General features: G+C 36.3%; 1 protein-coding gene across 2 annotated transcripts in view; it reads right to left on the reverse strand.

Annotated features, from left to right (window-relative positions):
* sdk1b (sidekick cell adhesion molecule 1b) overlaps positions 1 to 20052 on the reverse strand; it is a 213949-nt gene that overhangs the window by 46218 nt on the left and 147679 nt on the right. For both annotated transcript variants that reach the window (XM_059553691.1, XM_059553690.1), the window contains 10 exons: positions 18254 to 18370; positions 17993 to 18160; positions 16892 to 16994; positions 15910 to 16083; positions 12297 to 12433; positions 9767 to 9914; positions 5224 to 5364; positions 3925 to 4106; positions 2252 to 2367; positions 1803 to 1998 (listed from right to left, as the gene is read on the reverse strand). In XM_059553691.1, the coding sequence (XP_059409674.1) occupies positions 1803 to 1998; positions 2252 to 2367; positions 3925 to 4106; positions 5224 to 5364; positions 9767 to 9914; positions 12297 to 12433; positions 15910 to 16083; positions 16892 to 16994; positions 17993 to 18160; positions 18254 to 18370 (1482 nt within the window). The remainder of the gene's footprint in view (positions 1 to 1802; positions 1999 to 2251; positions 2368 to 3924; positions 4107 to 5223; positions 5365 to 9766; positions 9915 to 12296; positions 12434 to 15909; positions 16084 to 16891; positions 16995 to 17992; positions 18161 to 18253; positions 18371 to 20052) is intronic.

The following is a 20052-nucleotide window of genomic DNA, read 5'->3' on the forward strand; positions in this document are numbered from 1 at the left end:
CCTTAGTCAGCAAAAGTTTTTCAGCATTTAAAATGAAATGGAATACACTTGTAGTATCCCCAAAAGGAAATTTGTTTCCATACAAAAGTACATAATATTCCCTACAAAACAGAAGTTCCTATACGTTACCAATCCTTGCATTAATTAGGCAATTCATAATAATATTACTCATAACAATTTCATCATATTGTAGGAGATGTTTTATCAGTAATCAATTACTTTTGGAGGTGTGAAATAGACTTGTAGGATCCATCAAAAATGGTACGTTTAAGTTCTTTTTTTTTGTTTTGTTTTTTGTTTCTTTGCTGTACACTAATGCTAATGGATAGTTTTTGGCAGGTTTTTCAGAGATTAACGTTTATTCACTTTGTTTCAACGGTTTTTCATGTCTAACCTGTTTGTGTGATTGAGCTATTCATGGGAAACAAGCTCCTGTGGCTCAATATTGCAGAGAAGACCACATGCTGTTATCATCTGATGAAAATTACATTGTCTTTTAACAGCTGCACGCACATTCGCACACATATCCAAGCGCACGCACACACTGTGGGACAATCAATAGCGAGCACATGTGCATTGACTAACAGGAGTGATCCTGCTTCAATAATTGTAGGTTAGTCAAGGCTGATTCTCCATGCCTGTGGCATGACGTGAAAACAGCGCTTGGGTGGCCAATATATATTCAGCAAAAATACTAATCAATGGTGATGTAAAAAGCACAATTATGTGGCAAATTACGGCATGCACAGTGAAAGGACCAAATTTCTCCTCCGTATCGATTCTGGTGGCTAGAATGTCAAACAAACAGGCTTGTTTTTGCAGAGAGATCTCTTTCTCAAAGCCTGCTGGACAGATTTCAAGTAAAGAGCATACTGTTAGTCGATTGTCTCCAATTAAATACAGACAGAGTGTCTGTAAGAGTGTGTGGGTATCTGCAAGAGTGTGAAATATGATTTTACATGTCAGTAGTGCAAGCAAAATATTATATCCCAGAGGACGCATTTATTGCTTAGAGGTTGCTCTTTTGTTGCTCAGGAGACTTAATGGATCTCCCAGTTGCTTTTTATTGAAGTATCAACTGTTTTCTCTCCTAAAATAGATGATACTATTTCTGGCAAACAGTGAGAGAACTATAACTTTAAAGGAATAGTTCACCCAAAAATGAAAATGTGTTGACATGTGTTTACTCACCCTACGGCCACCCAAGATGTAGATGAGTTTGTGTCTTCATCTGAACAGATTTGGAGAAATGTATCATTACATCACTTGCTCAGTAATGAATCATCTGCAGTGAATGGGTGCCATCAGAATGAGAGTAAAAAAAGCTGATAAAAACATCACAATAATCCACAAGTAATCCACACAACTTCAGTCCATCAGTTCACATCTTGTAAACTGATGGACTGTTTACAAGTGAAAAGCTGCGTGTTTGTAAGAAAAAAATCAATCGTTAAGAAGTTTTAAATTTAACCCATCACTTCTGGCCAAAATAAGCCATGATAATGCTTCCTCTAATGAAAAAAGTTGATTTTCTGTTGTCCTCCCACATCAAAATCCACTGTCATATTTCTCTCTTGTGTGTGGATTACTTGTGGTGTTTTTATCAGTTGTTTATTCTGATGGCACCCATTCAATTCAGAGGATCCATTGGTGAGCAAGTGATGTAATGCTTCATTTCTCCAAATCTTTTCCGATAAAGAAACAAACTCATCTACATAATGGATGGCCTGAGGGTAATCAAATGTTCCTTGAATGTGGATGTGATTCCTGTAACGAGTCCATGTGTTTGTATGAGAACTCACTGTAAGCATGTGTCTGGATGAGCTGTGGTGTGCTAGCTGGTCCATCGCCAGGTGTGGTGAAGCACAGCACTGCCGTCTCATACCACGTGAACTTTCTTAAATTGCTAACGTATCCATAGTGACGTGACCCGTGGAACTCAGGGGCAATGGTCACCATGGTAATACATTCCGGACAGTCTTCAGGCCACACCAGCAGCTGTGAGAGAGATACGGGATAACAGTAAGACTTACACAAAACGTGATTAAAATGCATTGCTAGTATTTAATTACGCAAATTCAAATTTATAGTTGCTGTTTTTGTCAGGCATTTAGCCAATCAATCATGCATACACACCCCAGAAGACAATAAACCTGCCAGGCAAATTTAATTGATTTTTTCCTTTTACCTCCAACATAGCATGTGTCTCTCTTTCTCTCATACACACATTGTCAGATCTGTCTCTCTCTACCTTGTATCCCTGGTTGATGCCGTTGATGAACTGCTGGGGTGGTGGTGTCCAGGTGAATTTGATGGTGGTGGAGTTGAGAGCAACAGCATCCACATCTTGTGGGGGCGCTGTAGGGACTGCAGAGTGGAAGACAGTTTAGCACTAAAATATTTTGGTAATGTTCAAACATATTTTTGCAAAGTGTACTGTTAAATTTAACCTAAAAGTTGAAAATTATTAGATTTTTTTTTAACATGTATACCATGTGGTTTAGAATGGCACATTCATTCATTCATTAATTCGTCTGACTTTCTGTAGAACTTTATACACAAAATAATTGATCTTAAATTTAATGTATTAAACATTATTATAAATTAATTACATTAATAATAATATACATGAATATACTTTAGTATAGAGACCAATTCTCACTATTAACTAATTAGCTTATTAGCATGCCTATTAATAACATATTGGCTGGTTGGCTGGTATTGGCTGGACCAAATTTCAAATGAAGACTGAAAATATAAAAGTAAATCTTATTTGAAATATTAAGATATACTGTAATAGTATATAAATAAAACTAAAATAACACTACTCGGGATTAGCCAAAGTTTACAGTGCTTAAATACTCTATAAGGCACTTAGTAGGAAGTAAACTAAATACTAATGACTAGAACTGAATATTTGGGCATTGTTTCTTTGTACTAATCTGCTTTTCGACAAAAAAAAAGGAAAAGACAACAGTCAAAAGTCTGGCTCAGCGAGACCATATCCATGTGACTACCTGGATTTTGGAATTAAACGCCTACCCAAACCTCCGTTTCCACACATACATAGTCTATTTTTCAAATGATCGTTCGCAGCGGCACCGATAATCACATACAAATACACATGAACTACAGTTTGTATTCAAAGCCTTTATTGAAGCCTATCGGTGCTATGCAGCAGGCCTGAGCAGGAAGTGGAAAGAACAAGATCATATTTCCATAAAGACTCAATAAGGCTTACACTTAATGTGCTTAAGATAGCCCCTTTAAGGTCAGGCCTGGCGAGTTGAGTACAGATTAGCTATCGCTCAATAGGATTGGGCACTCCGATTCGTCCTGCTGCCCTTTGCATTTCAAACACAAATCACACAATGGCACAAGGTTACATTAGTGTGTCCGGAAATCTGAACTGGGACTTAAAAACCGCCTCTAACCACGTGTACAAAAGCATTTGTTCCAGTCTCTATGAGAAGAAAGCTCTGCGGACACTGGGTCTCTATTAATCTCTGCAAGAGTATCATTACACTGCCGTTAAATAATATGAATAATCACAGCAGAAGGATCTCAGAACACCCCCACACTTCCTTGCGTGCACACACAAATTCACGCACATAAAGCAAATTAGATTAATTAATGGGCTACGGTCACTGTTTGCCCAGAGTCCATAAATTTACTCTTCTTAGAAATAATCTTTCAGATGGCCGATCTGTGCAGTAAAGCCGGCTAATGGATTTTACGGTTCCCATGGTTACTCTAGATCTTTTATGATATCGGTAGATTAATGAGAAAGACGGTGTTTTGGACCCAAACCTCAAAGATTTTAAACATCAAGGGTTTGCTCCGACTGATGAGGCATTGTGTTTGTGTTTATTTCTCTGTGTGTGAATGTGTGTGTGTGTGTGTGTGTGTGTGTGGCTGTCTAACCTCCTTGCAGCGTGTACTCAGTGACAGACTGGCTGTACACCCCCAGGCCCGCTCCAGTGTAGGCAGCCACTTGGATCTCATACTGTGTCCAGATGATGAGCTCTCCAATCAGACAGTAATTAATCTCTGCACTGGTGATGTTCTTCAGCTGAAATTCACCAGGCAGACCAGCCAATCTGTACCTGAGTGGGAGGGGGAGAGAAAGAGAATCATGTTTTTTTTTAAGTTGATTGTGAACCTTTAACACAAACACACTCACTCGTAATTTCAACTAGATGCATCTATTGTAGGAAATGAAAGTGGCGCTTACCCATGCACAACTCGCAGCTACGATGCTAGAATACTGTGGTCAGTTTCAGCACATTGCTATATGGATGCGAACAGAGCTGGATAGTAACTGACTACATGCAATCTGGATTACGTAATCAGATTCCAAAAATATGTTACTTGTAATTAGATTCAATTACATTTTAAAATACTCATGATCAGAGGCGGACAGTAGTGAAGTATTTTTACTCTACTTTTTCAAGTGTCTGTACTTTGTCAGTGTTTTTCTCAAGAAAACTTAAAGGAATAGTCCACACAAAAATGACTCCATCGTATTAATCCAAACATGTAAGCATTTCTTTCTTCTGTGGATCACAAAAGAAGATTTTTCAATTCCCAGAAATCCGTTTTTCTTGTTTCAGTTATCAGTGACATATATTGTATATTTTGTCCATACAATTGACATCAATGGGAACTGAAAATGTTTGGTTATCGGCATTCTTCAAAATAGCTTTTTGTGTTCCACAGAAGAAAGTAAGTTGTACAAGTTTGGAATGAAATGAGAGCGAGAAACCATTACAGAAATTTCATTTTGTGTGGACATTCCTTTTAAAGTCGTAATGTAATGGAAGTTGCAACATCTTTTCTTCCAAACTGTGATGTACATATAAGAGTAATGGATTATTGAAAAAAAAAAGTAAGGCGGGGTCTTGGTTCAATTCATCAGTTGTTAACAGTACACATAGATGAATCATTCAGAGTGAGATCAATAGCATTTATTTAGAAAAAGATTAATTTTTCTGAATGTCCATTTCATGCAACTTTATGGGAGTTGAGGTTTTTTTGCACATCTCTAAGAGCTTTAACCAGCTAAAAGGTAAACCTTAGCTCCAGCAGCTGGTAGTCTATCTGATCAAGTACAAGTTCAAGACATTTTTACTGCATTCAAATTCCATATTGTGCACAAAAGAGTGTGTATAGAGATCCATTTACACAAATTCTACATTTTTGAAGCCATGCATGAAACCATACCTGAGTACATAGCCCCTCAGGACTCCATTGAGCTGTGGTTCAGGGGGCGGCTGCCATTGGACCATGATGCTCTGGTTGGTACGGCCACTAGCCACAATGTTTTTTGGAGGCGCGCTGGGTGGTTCCTCACGCAGCATCAGCCTGAGAGATAACATCATGAGAATCACATCATAAAAGAGAAATATTTAGACCGTGGAGTCTTATCTGGGAGTTTCTCCCAGAGGCATCGATAGTTACTAAAAGTTTCCTTGGGAGCTTATCCAGTAGTCCTGGAGAGATTGAAATTGATCTTTCTGGTTTGTGTGAAAGGTCTTTTATAGAGCAGGAGTAACTGAGAACTGACCCTGCTGCGGTAAACAGGGTTCACTGGAATAACCTGAACTTGACTCGGCTCTTTAAAAGTCGAAAACAACACTGGAAAAACAACTTACTGACCAAACTCACCTTGAGCCTGTTTAATAAACTGCTTTTCAAAAGTTTTATCATCTTTAAAATAAATTGATACTTTTATTCAACAATGATGCATTAAATTGATTAAAAGTGATAGTAATGTTACAAAGTAAATCGATTTCAAATAAATGATGTTCTTTTGAACGTTCTTTTCGTTAAACGTTCTGTTTTTTGAGCAACAAATTGGCATATTAAAATGATTCTGAAGGACCATGGGACTGGAGTAATGGATGCAGAAAATGTATACATCATCGGAAATGTATGGTTTATTAGGATCAGACAATATTTGCCTGAGATATAGAGCTGCAACTAACGATTATTTTTTTCTGTCGACTGATCTAATGATTATTTTTTTGATTAGTCGACTACTCTAACAATAATTTTTATTAAAATAAATTATTAATCTAATATTATTTTTTTGATTAGCTAATGAATCCTTTGGATAACTTTACAAAAAAATATAAGCACAATTTCTAATATAATATTTCAACCTTTATTAATTTTTTTTCCAAAAAATACTTTTTGGAAAATAAAAAAAATAAAATGTGGTTGAAGTTTTTACAGTATACAAAAATAAAGAGGCAAAGAAAATGATTTTACTATGGTAAATATAAGTTAACGATAGCGTTTATAATTAAACCACAGTAGCCACAAATTTACAGTTGTCTGAGACGTCATGAAATGTTCTTTAGCATCACAAAAATAAAAATGTAGTCAGGGTTCTGTTATGGTTTATTTCCATAATTGGAACAAGTTAACACGATCACATTTCCTTGATTCAGAAGCTGCACAATGTGCCGCCGAGAGTCCTGTCTTGAATCCAGAGATCTGGAGCTGATTTGGTGTAGATTGGTAGGTCGGTGGTTCGTGACTGTTGTCTCGTGGCGCGCTGTCTTTTAACGCTTGTTCGAAACCCGCGTCAACACAGACTTACTTTTTTTTTTCTATCCTACTTACTTCAGCCGCTATGGGTGATCATACCAATAACTTGTAATCCTTACAAGTCAGAATATCAGAATAATGCAATGAGCAAGTCTGCGTTTATTGGACGCTTAATATCACATCAGTTTGTGCTTTTAGAATCGCCGAATCTGCTGCGGTCGTTCCACCACATCTGCAGCTGAGACCTGAACCAGGAAGTTTTATTTGGCCTCTGTTTACAGTATTCCCATACTTTTGATAACAGTGGTAGGAAACCACCGTAGGAAATTTACAAAATATCTTCATGGAACATGATCTGTACTTAATATCCTAATGATTTTTGGCATAATAGAAAAATCAATAATTTTGACCCACACAATGTTGTTTTTGGGCTATTGCTAAAAATATACCCCAGCGACTTAAGACTGGTTTTGTGCTCCAGAGTCACAATAAGGCTTCACCATCACAGGAATAAATTACATTTTAAAATATATTTAAAATTTTTAACAAAACAAAAAATATATATAAGAGACATAAGAGACTTTCAAAAACATTTAACAATTTTACTGGCTCTAAACTTTGAACAGTAGTGCATGTTTGCTGTTTAATCAAAATGACACATGCTGCATCTGCTCACAGAAATGTACTTAATGAAGCCTGGAAAGGCTATTGTTTGGTCCCCAAATCTGGTTACAAACAGTTAAACAGGCGAAAATGTGACCACATGTGGCATTTTTAGTTGACAGACAATGAATATTAGAGAAACCATGGCTAGTACTGACAAACCCCTAATTCAGCTCCTCTTGTTTCCTGTAATGTATACATTTTTTGGGGAAAAAATAAAGCATAAAAATCTAAACAAGTGAGCATTTCAATATTTCAGCACATACCATATCTTAACCATATCAAAAATGATACATCAGCAATTCAATGCTAAATCTGTTAATTTGACCCCATTAGTGTAAATCAGTGAACTCAATTTCTCAGTTAGATCAATACCGTAGGCTTTAGCTCTCAAAGTCTGTCTGCAGGATTCTGGAGACTGTAGATCCCTAGAGCAGGCGATAAACAATTCTTCACTCTAATCTGCGGTTTAAAGGTTATTAGCTTGATTAAGTGAGCAAGGCCTAAAGTGCCACAAGCAAGCAATCTCGTAGGAAAGTTGCTAAGTCTGATGGATGTTTCGTCAAATAAACAATAATCATCCTAAACCAATTTAAAAGGCTTAAGCAGTTATTTTGTATCCTTTGGGGTGGGTTGGGGTTGGATTGGGTATCGAGGGGATTTCTATTGTATTGTTTTTGTCATTACTGTGCATGGCATTAACTGTTGTTTATGAATTAAAAGTGCTGAGTTGCACACTGACTTTGCTTTTGTTAAATTCAACACAAATCAGTAAAAAAGTTAGTTTGACATAGACTTTGTTTGCGGTGTGCCAAATATGGACCTACTTCTAGACATGAAACAGTCCTGATTGGAAAACATATTCGGTGATTAATTATACTCTTTCTTTGATGGTACTTTGCCCAAAAAATGAATAAAAAGAATAAAAGAAATAGAGTTTTAAATGTTTCATATAACTGATGATGATCCTGACATTAATTGGAAACGAGGCCAAAGCAGATAGGTGCTCAAATTTTAATAAGTGCCCTCTCCATCAATATTTGATTTTTTTGTGTTTCTGTTCGACTTCATCTTCTCTGTCTCACTCTCCACAGTCTTTTGCTCTTGTTTTAACTGAGTGTTTTAAATTAAACATTCAGTTTGAAAGCTATGTGGTTATACATATTTTGCATGTTGCAAGTCTGTTTAAAATGTTGTTTAAAAGCCCAGACATGGTTTACTTGCTGAGATATTCCATATTGAGCTGTACAATAGTACAGTTACAGAAGAATCAGTGCACACTGCAGCCATCCAAAAGAGCAAAATAAAGTGTGTGAACAAGAATGAACAAAAACGAATGCAGTCAACAGCTCTCACTGCATGACAAGTTGAGTCTAATGTACACTGTAAAGAGGACTGACAATTAATCCAATTTAATAAATTGACTGATTACATAAAACACTGACTGAATAATCAAATCACACTTAATCACATAATTATATTTAAAGTCTTTCCAGTCTGCAGTGTCACGTGATCCTTCAGAAATTTATATATATTAAGGTTCCAATTCAGCACCAGTTAAACCTAAGCAGCTGAGCATTTCACAAAGTCATTATGAAAGAAAAGGGAGACTTTAGCTCAACTGGTACTATTGACTATAGACTGGCAATGTTGGTTTAATAGAGACTTGCTTCAAATAAAAGCTAAGCTGAGAAATGGGAAACAGTATGACAAGCTTTTTTAACATGTCCTTGATGATTGAGCAGGCCCTTCTTCCTGCTGTTTAGCAAAGAGTGTTTGGCATGTGCATTAGCTTTATGCCTGTGGCTTGAAAAAATAGCCATTTGAACATTTCAGGACATTTAAGTTCTTTAAGCAATTTGATTCGATTTAGAATGCAGTCATTGTGATGTGTGCCAATTTATGCGCGAATAGAAATTTACAAAACAAAATAGAGAGCACGAAATGCAGTAGCCTCTGCGTGTGCTAAAGTGTCCTTCCCTCCAGCCAAGTTTCTATTTGACATTCTTTCACCGTGTGGAATTGGCTTTGAGAAATGCTATTTCTCACACCTTCCAAGTGTTCCTGGATATGGAAGATTTTTTTTTCTGCCCATGTGTCATAATGGCTCACAATCAGAGTCAGTGATGAAAGCTCTCATGTAATTCAATTACAATCAGCCTTTCTTTTGATAGGGTTCAAATCTTGTCCTCACATTTAATGACATTCTCTCTAACTGACTGAGGTTGTGTGTGCGTGTATGCTGAACACACAAAAATGGCAAGAGTTGGTGTAATTGACCAGTTCCAATCTTTTTGACTGGCTATGTAACTTACTACAGTCAAAATTCAAAGGACTTTGGGTTTGTTGGAAACAAAGTTTAGCTTGTCAGCCCAGTTACTGTAACTTCTGTAGTTCCATGACATTGTCAGACAAGATCTGTTTCCCTTCCTCAATGCCTAATCGAAATCATTTATCGTGATATCTTGTCCTAGCTTATCAATAATGCTTTTCTTAAACATTTTCTAATATGCCAAGCTAGTAGGTTATAATGCCTGTGACTGTTTACCTGTTGGTCTCAGCGCTGTACTGTCCTCGTCCCACCTGATTGACAGCACACACTCTGAACTGGTATGTTCTCGCTGGCGTTAGACCAATTACTAGCAAACTAGTTAGTGCTGGACTAACATCATCCATGTAGACCTTCCATGGAGAATCTGTCAAGAACAACAATCAGACAAAACTAAGTAACATCTTAACATACAATTGAAAAGGTCACATACAATATACGGTACATTATAATGTTCAAATGGAAAATAACATAATTTGTGTTGATGCGCAGTGCTGGGGAACGTTACTTTTAAAAGTAATGAATTACGATCCATGAATTACGCGTTACTTACGGCATGAAAAAGCAACTAATTGCATTACTTAGTTACTTTTAATGGAAAGTAATGCATTATTTTACTTGTGTGTTACTTTTTGTCATCTGGGCTGGGTTTGCTTATTTGTTTTTTTAATAATAATAAAAAAAATTAAAAAAAAGTTAAGCCTCAGCCTGAAAGAAGTGCCTCTGCCTAGGCACCTCACTCCCAATTTCTTTCAACATCGGGACAGGAGAGCTGTCACTAAATACAGTACAGACCAAAAGTTTGGACACACCTTCTCAGTTTTCTTTATTTTCATGACTATGACAATTGTAGATTCACACTCAAGGCATCAAGGGCTATTTGACCAAGAAGGAGAGTGATGGGGTGCTGCGCCAGATGACCTGGCCTCCACAGTCACTGGACCTGAACCCAATTGAGATGGTTTAGGGGTGAGCTGGAACGCAGACTGAAGGCAAAAGGGCCAACAAGTGCTAAGCATCTCTCGGGGAACTCCTTCAAGACTGTTGGAAGACCATTTCAGGTGACTACCTCTTGAAGCTCATCAAGAGAATGCCAAGAGTGTGCAAAGCAGTAATCAAAGCAAAAGGTGGCTACTTTGAAGAACCTAGAATATGACATATTTTCAGTTGTTTCACACTTTTTTGTTATGTATATAATTCCATATATAATTCCACGTGTTAATTCATAGTTTTGATGCCTTCAGTGTGAATCTACAATTTTCATAGTCATGAAAATAAAGAAAACTCTTTGAATGAGAAGGTGTGTCCAAACTTTTGGTCTGTACTGTAAATGGGAAAAGTAACTAAAGTAACTTTAGCAAAAACTAAAGCATTACTTTACTAGTTACTTGAAAAAAGTAATCTCATTATGTAACTCACATTACCATAAATGTAATGCATTACACCGTAACACTGGTGATATGAGTTAGCGTGAGAGATTGTGATCAATTTTAACCAATTGACTAGAAACATGATGAGCGGTAAACATTAAAAATATGATCACTACTATTTAAAATTCTGTTATAGCAAAGCTGAACATTTCTTTTAATTATCATCATTATTATAAGAATTTAATTCAGTATAGATTCTGTCAGTTTAAGCAGAGGATATCTTAATTGTAAATATTAAGAATTGTGAACTGTAAATTGACATGGTGTATAATCTCGGACTAATTTTTCTGGACAATATATTTCTGCCACTACCACAAACTCAACCGAAATCACATTCAACTAGTTTGCTATAATGTAAAACATTACGAGAAATTATAAAGACAACATGGCTGCTTTTACCTCGTTTAATTATTCTGACTAGATTATTTCACGATTCTAAAGACAACCGGTAAAACCGAGTGTCAATGGGGAGTATTGTTTTTATTTTACTTGATTTATTATGAGTGGTTTGAATCATCTTTTTCTTTACAGCAGTTGGGTAAATGATGAATCTGACCGTGCTGTTGTTTATTCTGGAGGCGTTACTACCCACAACACCCAATAAATGAGAGTGTGCATTTGTGTGTGCGTTTGCAGTACATTAAAAATGATGGGAAGCAGATCAATGAGCAATTTAGATGGTGAAACCACTCAAGCAGACCCAAGAGAAGAGAAGACAGAAACTATAAGCAACTGCAAAAAATAAATCACAAATTCAACAGGAACAGAAAATATTACACCACAGGGACGCACGCATATGAATACCAATACAGACACACACTCACACACAAAACATGGGAAAAAAGGAGTGTGTGATAATTTGGATTTACTGAAAATCAACTCTGTGTGTTTGTATGTTTGTGTATATGAGGAGAGAGAGATCTTGGTGTTTATTAGACACCAAGCGCCTCCGCCCTACCCACATTTTTCATTGTCTTTCCTTTGACAATACACAAATCAATCTCTCTCTGCATTTCCTGTCACTATCTCTTCCAGCATTCATCTTCCACCAATAGCAGAGTCTTGGCTTAATACAGTGAAAACAAACCTCTTCCCACTACCCTCCATTACAATCTACTTCCATTTCTCTTCTCTTTCACTCACTTCAGCCTGTCTGTCTGAACTTAAGGAGGAAGACAGCAAGAGGAAAATGAGAAAGACCTTCTGTAGAATCCACTGGCTGCAAGCCACTTTAATTGAAAGCTGCAGCTAAGGTGCACTAAGTTTAAAAAACCATATGCCAAAGCTCATATAAATAGCACACATACACACACACTTACTGTTCTCAGAGAGCTCAATGATGTAACGCAGGAGTGGACTGTTTCCATCAAAGGACCGAACCCATGACAAAAGAACTGTTCTGCTGTCTGTCTCATTCAGAGCCACCTGCAGGTTACGTGGAGAATGGGGAAGTTCTCTAAAAAATAGAGAGAGAAAGCCAAATTATGAATCAAAATACGTATGCTTAAATGCATTTTGCAGTGTGGAACATTCAAACACAATTCGAATTCAAATTTGAATTTGAACAGTTTTCTATCACATCTAAATGTAGTTATGAGTCAGAGAATTTTGAGTTTTGCAGTAACTCTACAGCAGTTGCTGTTAAAGTAATTTGCTGGTGAATTGCATTTACTTATTCTGGAATTAACAAAAGTTATCATGAGCATTGTAATGTTCGAAGCGGATGCCATTAATGGATGCACACTGCGAAATTTTTGAAAATGACCGGTTCTTTTATAAATTTGCATGACCTTACATTCATGCTGTGGAAATATAAACAGAAGAGAAGGTAACGAGCACAGGGCTGAAAATGGGTGGAGCTACGGTTATTTTCTAAGAATCCGTTTTCAGATTTCGACCTAAAACATAGTTCACCCCAAAAATCCTCAGGCCATCCAAGTTGGAGTGTTTTTTCATAGGACCATATATTGAGAAATTTATGGAAATAAATCGATCATCTGCATTGAATGGGTGCCATCAATTAACATTTTGTGAAGTGAAAAATTTTTATGTTTGTAATAAACAAACCCACCAGTAAGAAGTTTTTAACCTGTTTAAACTGTTGCTTCCAGCTAAAATACGAGACCTCTATCCATCATAACGGCATCTACAGTATTCACTACAGAGTATCTTTCGGTAAGTAAGTGATATAATGCTAATTTCTTCAAAACACTTGAAGAATTGATGATTTTGGATGGCACCTAAAACTGTCATATTTAGTTCTCATGTAAAATATTGTAAGTGTTATTGTATTATCTTTTTATTTTTTCATATTTTTGTCTTGTTGGTTTTTTCCCCCTATTTGGTAAATCAGTTTTGAGATATCATTTATGTCTGTTGAAAATACAGTGTAGGATGAGTCAAGTTTATTAGGGTTATGAGTTCAAATTTCACACCTAAACTATGAGCAGTACTAATAGAGACGCTCAACTCAAATAGCATAAGTAGCCCTTAGGCTTATATGTTCAAATACATGTAAGTCACTTTGTAGATCTGTGCCTTTGTTGCAGTGTGCACTTTCAAATCGGTGCTTCTGGGGTTCTGTGGAGGACGAGTGGTGGGTAGATAGAAATATCACTCAAAAAAAAAAAGCAAAAAGTGTTGTTCATGTCTGCAAGGGGTTAGTGGTGTACAATCTTGAGCAGCTTAGGTACGAGAGATTCTTTCACAAAAAAATAAAAAACACTTACAAGGTAGAATTTTTAGCATTTGTGCTTAAGTTAAAAAAGTTAATGTGTCACAAAAACAATAAAAAATAGAGCATGAAATAAATAGTTCAAACAAAATCAATTTTTTTGCCTTAATTTACTGTCCTTAATGTTGTTGACTTTATATCACGTGTGGAACACAGAGGAAGATATTTTTAAAAATGTCAGAGCTGCAGTCTCATGTGCAAAACCATTTACTTTACTCTGCATTTATGGAGCTTTTTGGTCATTTTTGGAGCTTGAGAAGCAGCACATACTGTTAAGTGCAGCATGAACATTTAACCTAGTACCCAACCGTGTGGTTTGCATTATACATAATAAACCAACTGTGGTTTTCCACAGACGAAAGTCTTCTGGATTTATGTACAATACGAGGTTGAGTAAAATGAGAGAAGCTTTCTGTGTGAACCATCCCTTTAAATTTACTTACTACTGTTGCAAGATAAAAAGTTCAACTATTTCTTCAACAGCATTACATTTATGAAAACTGCATTACAATATCACACAATGCAATTATGCCCTTTGCAGATGCTTGTAATATGTGTGGGAGAATTTATGCCCATCTGTCACAACATCCTAAATATGCAATAACAGCTAATATTGTTTAAAGCAAGGAACTGCTCTGCCGTTGTCTAACATGTGGTAATAAGAGGACCTGTCCACTGCATAAGATTAACTTGAAAGTCTGTGAAATCACATTAGCATGTGAAGCATTGCCTCTCCTTCAACCGTCTGATGAGTTTTCTTTCGAAAGAGTTTGCAGGCTGTAATATTAAAGGTAGGAGTATATTGTGGTGCTCTGTTATCTTAATGTGACTGTCAAAGGTATTACAGTTATTATTCAAATCGCATGTGTTTTCAATTTGTATCTCATAATTTAAATGTCAGCTGTTAGGAGTCTTTTTCTAAAGCCAGCCGAAACCCGATTGTTTCTCACAGAATAACGTGTCTTAAATTAAATATTGCTTTATTATGCATTCTGTTAAGTAGTACTAAAAGAATTGAGCGACAATGCAGTCCTGTAAGCACATTTGCGAGTCATACAGTTTATTACAGTTGTTTTGTATGATTTATGATTTGTGATATTTTTTAATTTTTCTCACAGTTGAGCTGTGATGCGATTCAATAAGCTACACTCACAATTTTTTCTTTAGGGAAGTTTTTTCAAGCTTGCACAGTAGGTTGATTTCCACCAAAAACTAGCAACACAGCAATATTTGGCTCAACAACCAATGAAATGAGTTTGGGGCGGGACTATCTCTTTGGCTTTGAATGTTTGGGAAACCCGATGCTTCAGAAAACATTTCTTGTTATTATTAATATTGAAACTAATAGTTGTGTCACTGAATATTTTGTGATCCATTTTTTCTCAGGTTCTGTTGATGAAAAGAGTTCAAAAGAACAGCTTTTATTTGAAAGAGAAATCTTTTGTAACATTATACATGTCTTTACTGTGATTTCTAATCAATTTATTTAATTCTTACTGAATAAAAGCATAGTCTATTACTTGGGTAAGAAAGACTTGACACAAAAGGCACATTTTAGGTCGATCTGGTATGTTTACATCTTTTTGATTGTGAATAGTATTTTCAAATGCATCCAATTAAACAAGCACCCCACTATTGCCTGTCATTTGTGTTTCTCTGTGTATCTCATCTAACTTCAAAGATCAATGATATTTCCTCAGTCCAATGATATGGACTGCAGGAGAACAACATTCAGCCATCTAGAAGCAGTAATTAATATCTAAGCACATGCATGTGTGTGTGTGTGTTTAATTAGTTCCATGATGCCACAGAAGTGTAGCAACATTGGCTAGTCGTCAAAGGAGCTGATCTTGGCCTTGGGCATCAGGCCATTTTATTCCACTCTCTCTTTATCTCCCTCCCTCACACACACACACACACACACACACACACACACACACACACACACACACACACACACACACACACACACACACACACACACACACACATCACAGCTGCTCCCTCCTCTGTCTTATCATTACAGCCCATTTTTGGATGGTTGTCTTGGCTTCAGAACTGCAGCTGAGATCCAAGCATCTTCCTCCTACAATAGCACTCCAATACGTAGCATGAACTATACAAGTGTATTCGCTTCTGAGCACTTCGCATCGAGCGTGCATGTTGGCGAGGATCTCTGTGTGTCTATTTCCACTTACATGACTTCCAGTCGGGCAGTTTTCGAGTCGTTTCCAGCAGGTGAGATGACCCTGCAGGTATAGTCTCCGATGTCTCCGGACCACGTCTGGCTGATGTGGAGCGAACCTTCCTTCATTGACACTCGCCCACCAGTCGACACGCTCAGCGGCTTGGTTCCTTTCTTCCATACATATCTGAGAAGAATAAGACTCTTTATGATGACTCATAATCCACCAAAAATGTCACACTCCAAAGACCTGCAGAAAATGCACTTAGCCTCCTGAGACAGAAAAACATCAAAAGCCATATGATGGCTTCTTTCCCTTATATGCTTCATAATGACCTAAACAAGGAGGATAGAGACAGGGTAAGCTGTCTCTAATGTAAACTATTCCTAATAAAAAATATGTTTGTGTTTTGTGGTTGCCAGAATGGTTAAATGGTTCGACTTACATAGCTGGTTAGCAGTAAATATTGTGTTTTACCAGATAAATTGGCACTAAACATCATAAACCTGACAATTATGCAGGTTTTTCAGCAGTGACAAGCTTAAAAATAAACTGTTTTGGCAGCAGCAACAGTACATGACTAATTACGTTTAGAAAAAAAATCTATATATTTGTCATTTTCCATTTAAATCATTTTAATTGGCAAACAATAAAAATAAGTTATGCACAAATTATTCAGTCACATGACTTGTTTTTGATGTGCATCTACTGTGGGAATTCATTCAGCATTTACATCATAGCTCATCTGCCTCAAGTCTACCTTCAAATAGCTTAGAAAAGTACTCAAGTGGCACAATTTAAGGAATCATTCATTTCTGTAGCACAAGTTGTGCGGTGTGAGCAGGTTTTAAATAATAGCAACAGCAATGATTTACTGTAGCGTCAGTAATTAGCAAAAACCAGTGCAGACCTTACAGAGACAATATTGTTAAGTTTCGAGAAATCTAAATGTCAAAATGCGTTCCACAACATGCATCTGAGCTCAAGCTCTGACCTGACGGTGACTCTGGGGTCGTGGGTTGCGGCGCAGTTCAGCACAGCGGTAGTTCCCTTGATGACACGCTGATCCTCAGGGGGTGTTGAAATGAAGGTTCGACCTGATTAATAAAATGCAGTTTAGGACAAATTCACGCCACAGTTTAATCATTACCAACATCATTATTCACAGTTCTTTTAACCCTATTAGGTAATTCCCACTGACAGCTTCATTAGCAAAACAGAATGAAATTTACAAAGCATGAACGTTCGAATATTCACACTGCGTCTCAATAAACATATAGTACGGCTAAGCAAATGAACAAATTCTCTCTCACACACAACCCACTGGGTCCAATTGACTTGATTAAAGCTAATGCATGTAATATTTTCAACATTTAAATGCTTTCTCCCAGTTAAATGCACAGAGAGTGTGATTATGATACTATTCTAGATTTATTAATATTTTGAATCAGTATTTATCTTATATTTTCCATTTAAACTGTAATCATTCTAGTCGATTTTTTATGTTTATATGTTTTTATTCATTTTATTTCAGTTTTAGTTGTAGCTGTTTTATTACATCAACGTGCCTTGGTGTGCATTTTTTTAATGTTTATTGCAAGTAACACATTTTTTTTTGTTTTTTTTTGTTTTTCGAAATTCCATTTGGTATCGCCAGAAGTGCATAAATTACACACTGCAGTTTTAATCTCACAGACTTGCTTTTCCTTTTAACTGGCCAATCCACAAAAAGCATTATTTAGGCTGGATGTCAAAAATGCTCTTCCACGCACCCACACTAGAGCGTAAACCTACATCAGCATCATTAAGCATGCAGAGCAAGATAAACAGAGGCCTTGGGATTTAAGGGTGACACTATTCCGGTGTGAAATTACTGCAAAAGACTTAACATTTCACAAATACTGTGCTCTGCTATGCCTTTACAAACAGCCTAGCTAATGAATGCTGCTATTAAGCCGAACAATGACTGCTGATAAAAGGCATGTTTGGAAATTGTCTGCAATCCTGCCTTTGCTAAATTTCAAATACACTGCATTTGTTTGTACTTTCAAGTCATTAAAAACTACATATTTTTCACAATTTTACACTTTCGTACTCAAGACTGTCAGGGCCACTGTTGTGTTGACCAGTCCCTCAGAGTTAGATGCCAGGCATGTGTAGTTTCCTGAGTCGCTCGGCATTATTGGAAGTATCCGTAAGCCTCCAGACTCCAGCAGAGTGAAACGAGGTGTCTGTACCGATCCGCTCGCTAACACCTGAGAACCTGCAAGATTCACAGGGTTTAGTCACTGCTTACAAGTTTAACGTGTAACTGTGTAAATGACGTGCAGAAAAGCGTGAATATAATCTAACATACCTTTCCTCCAAACAATGGCAGGTTTGGGGGCACCAGATGTCTCACAGGTGAAGACAGCTGATGTTCCATCAGTCACAGTGATGTCAGAAGGGGGCGTGGTGAAAGATGGTGACACGCCTACCATAAAAACAAATTAGATAAAAAAATCTAGAGGTGATAAGGGTGAATATGCAGCCTCTTTTTCTGGAAATTGTCTGGCCAGGATTTCTAAATTGCCTAAAATGGGATGATGAATCAGGACTGAAAAGTAGTTCAGTTGCATGCAGGCATTATACATAATAAACCAACTGTGGTTTGCAAGAAGGTGGGGTTTACTGAAGGCCCAAAGAAATACAAATCGATCACTAGATCACAATAAAGATCATGTCATTAGGAATAAATAATGTATGGTCACCCTAGCTAATAAGCATTTGGACACTTTAAAAATTAAGAATGTCACTGCATTAGATAAAATACCAAACTTTTCAAGCAAAACTTTTTAGAAAGATTTAATGAAAACCAGAGTATATACTATTGTCCTTAAGTGTGGCAAATATATTTTTTATTAATATTCCATAACAATATGACTCCCGAAAGCTACATGCATAATTATTATTAAATGTATAAATAATTTATTTAATGTAACCTACTATTAATGTAACACATAGTAGCTTATAATGGCGGAATACAATTTATTAACACATTATTTGTGTTTATTATTATGTGACAATGATTAAAATCTCAAGGGAACTCAAACCATTTCTGAACTTAAAACTTAAAAATGATTTTGAAATTGAATGACTTCCATTTGAAATTATTAAGGAGTAAATGAATTCTAAAAAAGTAAAAATAAAATAAAAATAGGTACACTAGAATGTTTGAGGTTATTAAGATTTTATAATAATAATAATTTTTAAATAATTACAAATATATGTATATATACTTTTATAAATGAATGTTGCATTAAATAAATCAAAAGTTACAGTAAAAGTTTTCTAAATAAATGCTGTTCTTTTTAACTTTCCACTGATCCTGAATCCTGGCAAAAAAGTTACTTAAATCCATGACCTTAGCATTGCTAGAGGAAGGTTTTGTAACAATAAAATAATAAGTATATTGTAAAATTAATAAACTGTAATAATATTACTTCTTTTACTGTATTACTAAAATAAATGCAGCCTTGGTGAGCATAAAAGACTTCTTTTAAAAACATTAAAAAAAATCTTAGGCTGCGTTTCCACTTGGCATTAACATGCGATCACCATGATCCAAGCAAGCAGATCAAGACCTGATGCGTTCACACTTGGGAACATTAACTTCTCTATCTGGATAACCGATCAGATCACAGTGCGTCCTTGACTACCTCTGGACCTTTCCGATCAGAAGCACGTTTACACTTGTCTTTTCAGTGTGTATGTGGACAACATCTGGATACAGGCCGCATGTCAATGCCAATATTTCAGACCCCAAACTTCTTTTGATATTTTGATATTAAATGCAATGATATTAATATATTTTATTTAAGACTTAAGTGCTCAATTATTTGGGGTCACTGCATATATGTACATTATTATATGTACAGTGTTTAGAGTGAACAAACTGCAGCTTTAAATATCAGGCCACTAATAAAAAATTAAGTTATTGAACTTATTCACTTGCTAATTAATATCATAAACATGATGAATTTGCCTAACTTTAAAACTCTCAAACTTAAATAAAAAATGGTGTGAAGTGAAATGAAACTTGAGAGGAAAAAAGAGATGAGAATAAATAAGCGAGAGAGAGCTGGAGGTGTTGATTATGCGCCGAGTGTGTGTGTG

This window comes from Carassius carassius, chromosome 7, assembly GCF_963082965.1.
Source record: "Carassius carassius chromosome 7, fCarCar2.1, whole genome shotgun sequence".
Taxonomy (NCBI): domain Eukaryota; kingdom Metazoa; phylum Chordata; class Actinopteri; order Cypriniformes; family Cyprinidae; genus Carassius; species Carassius carassius.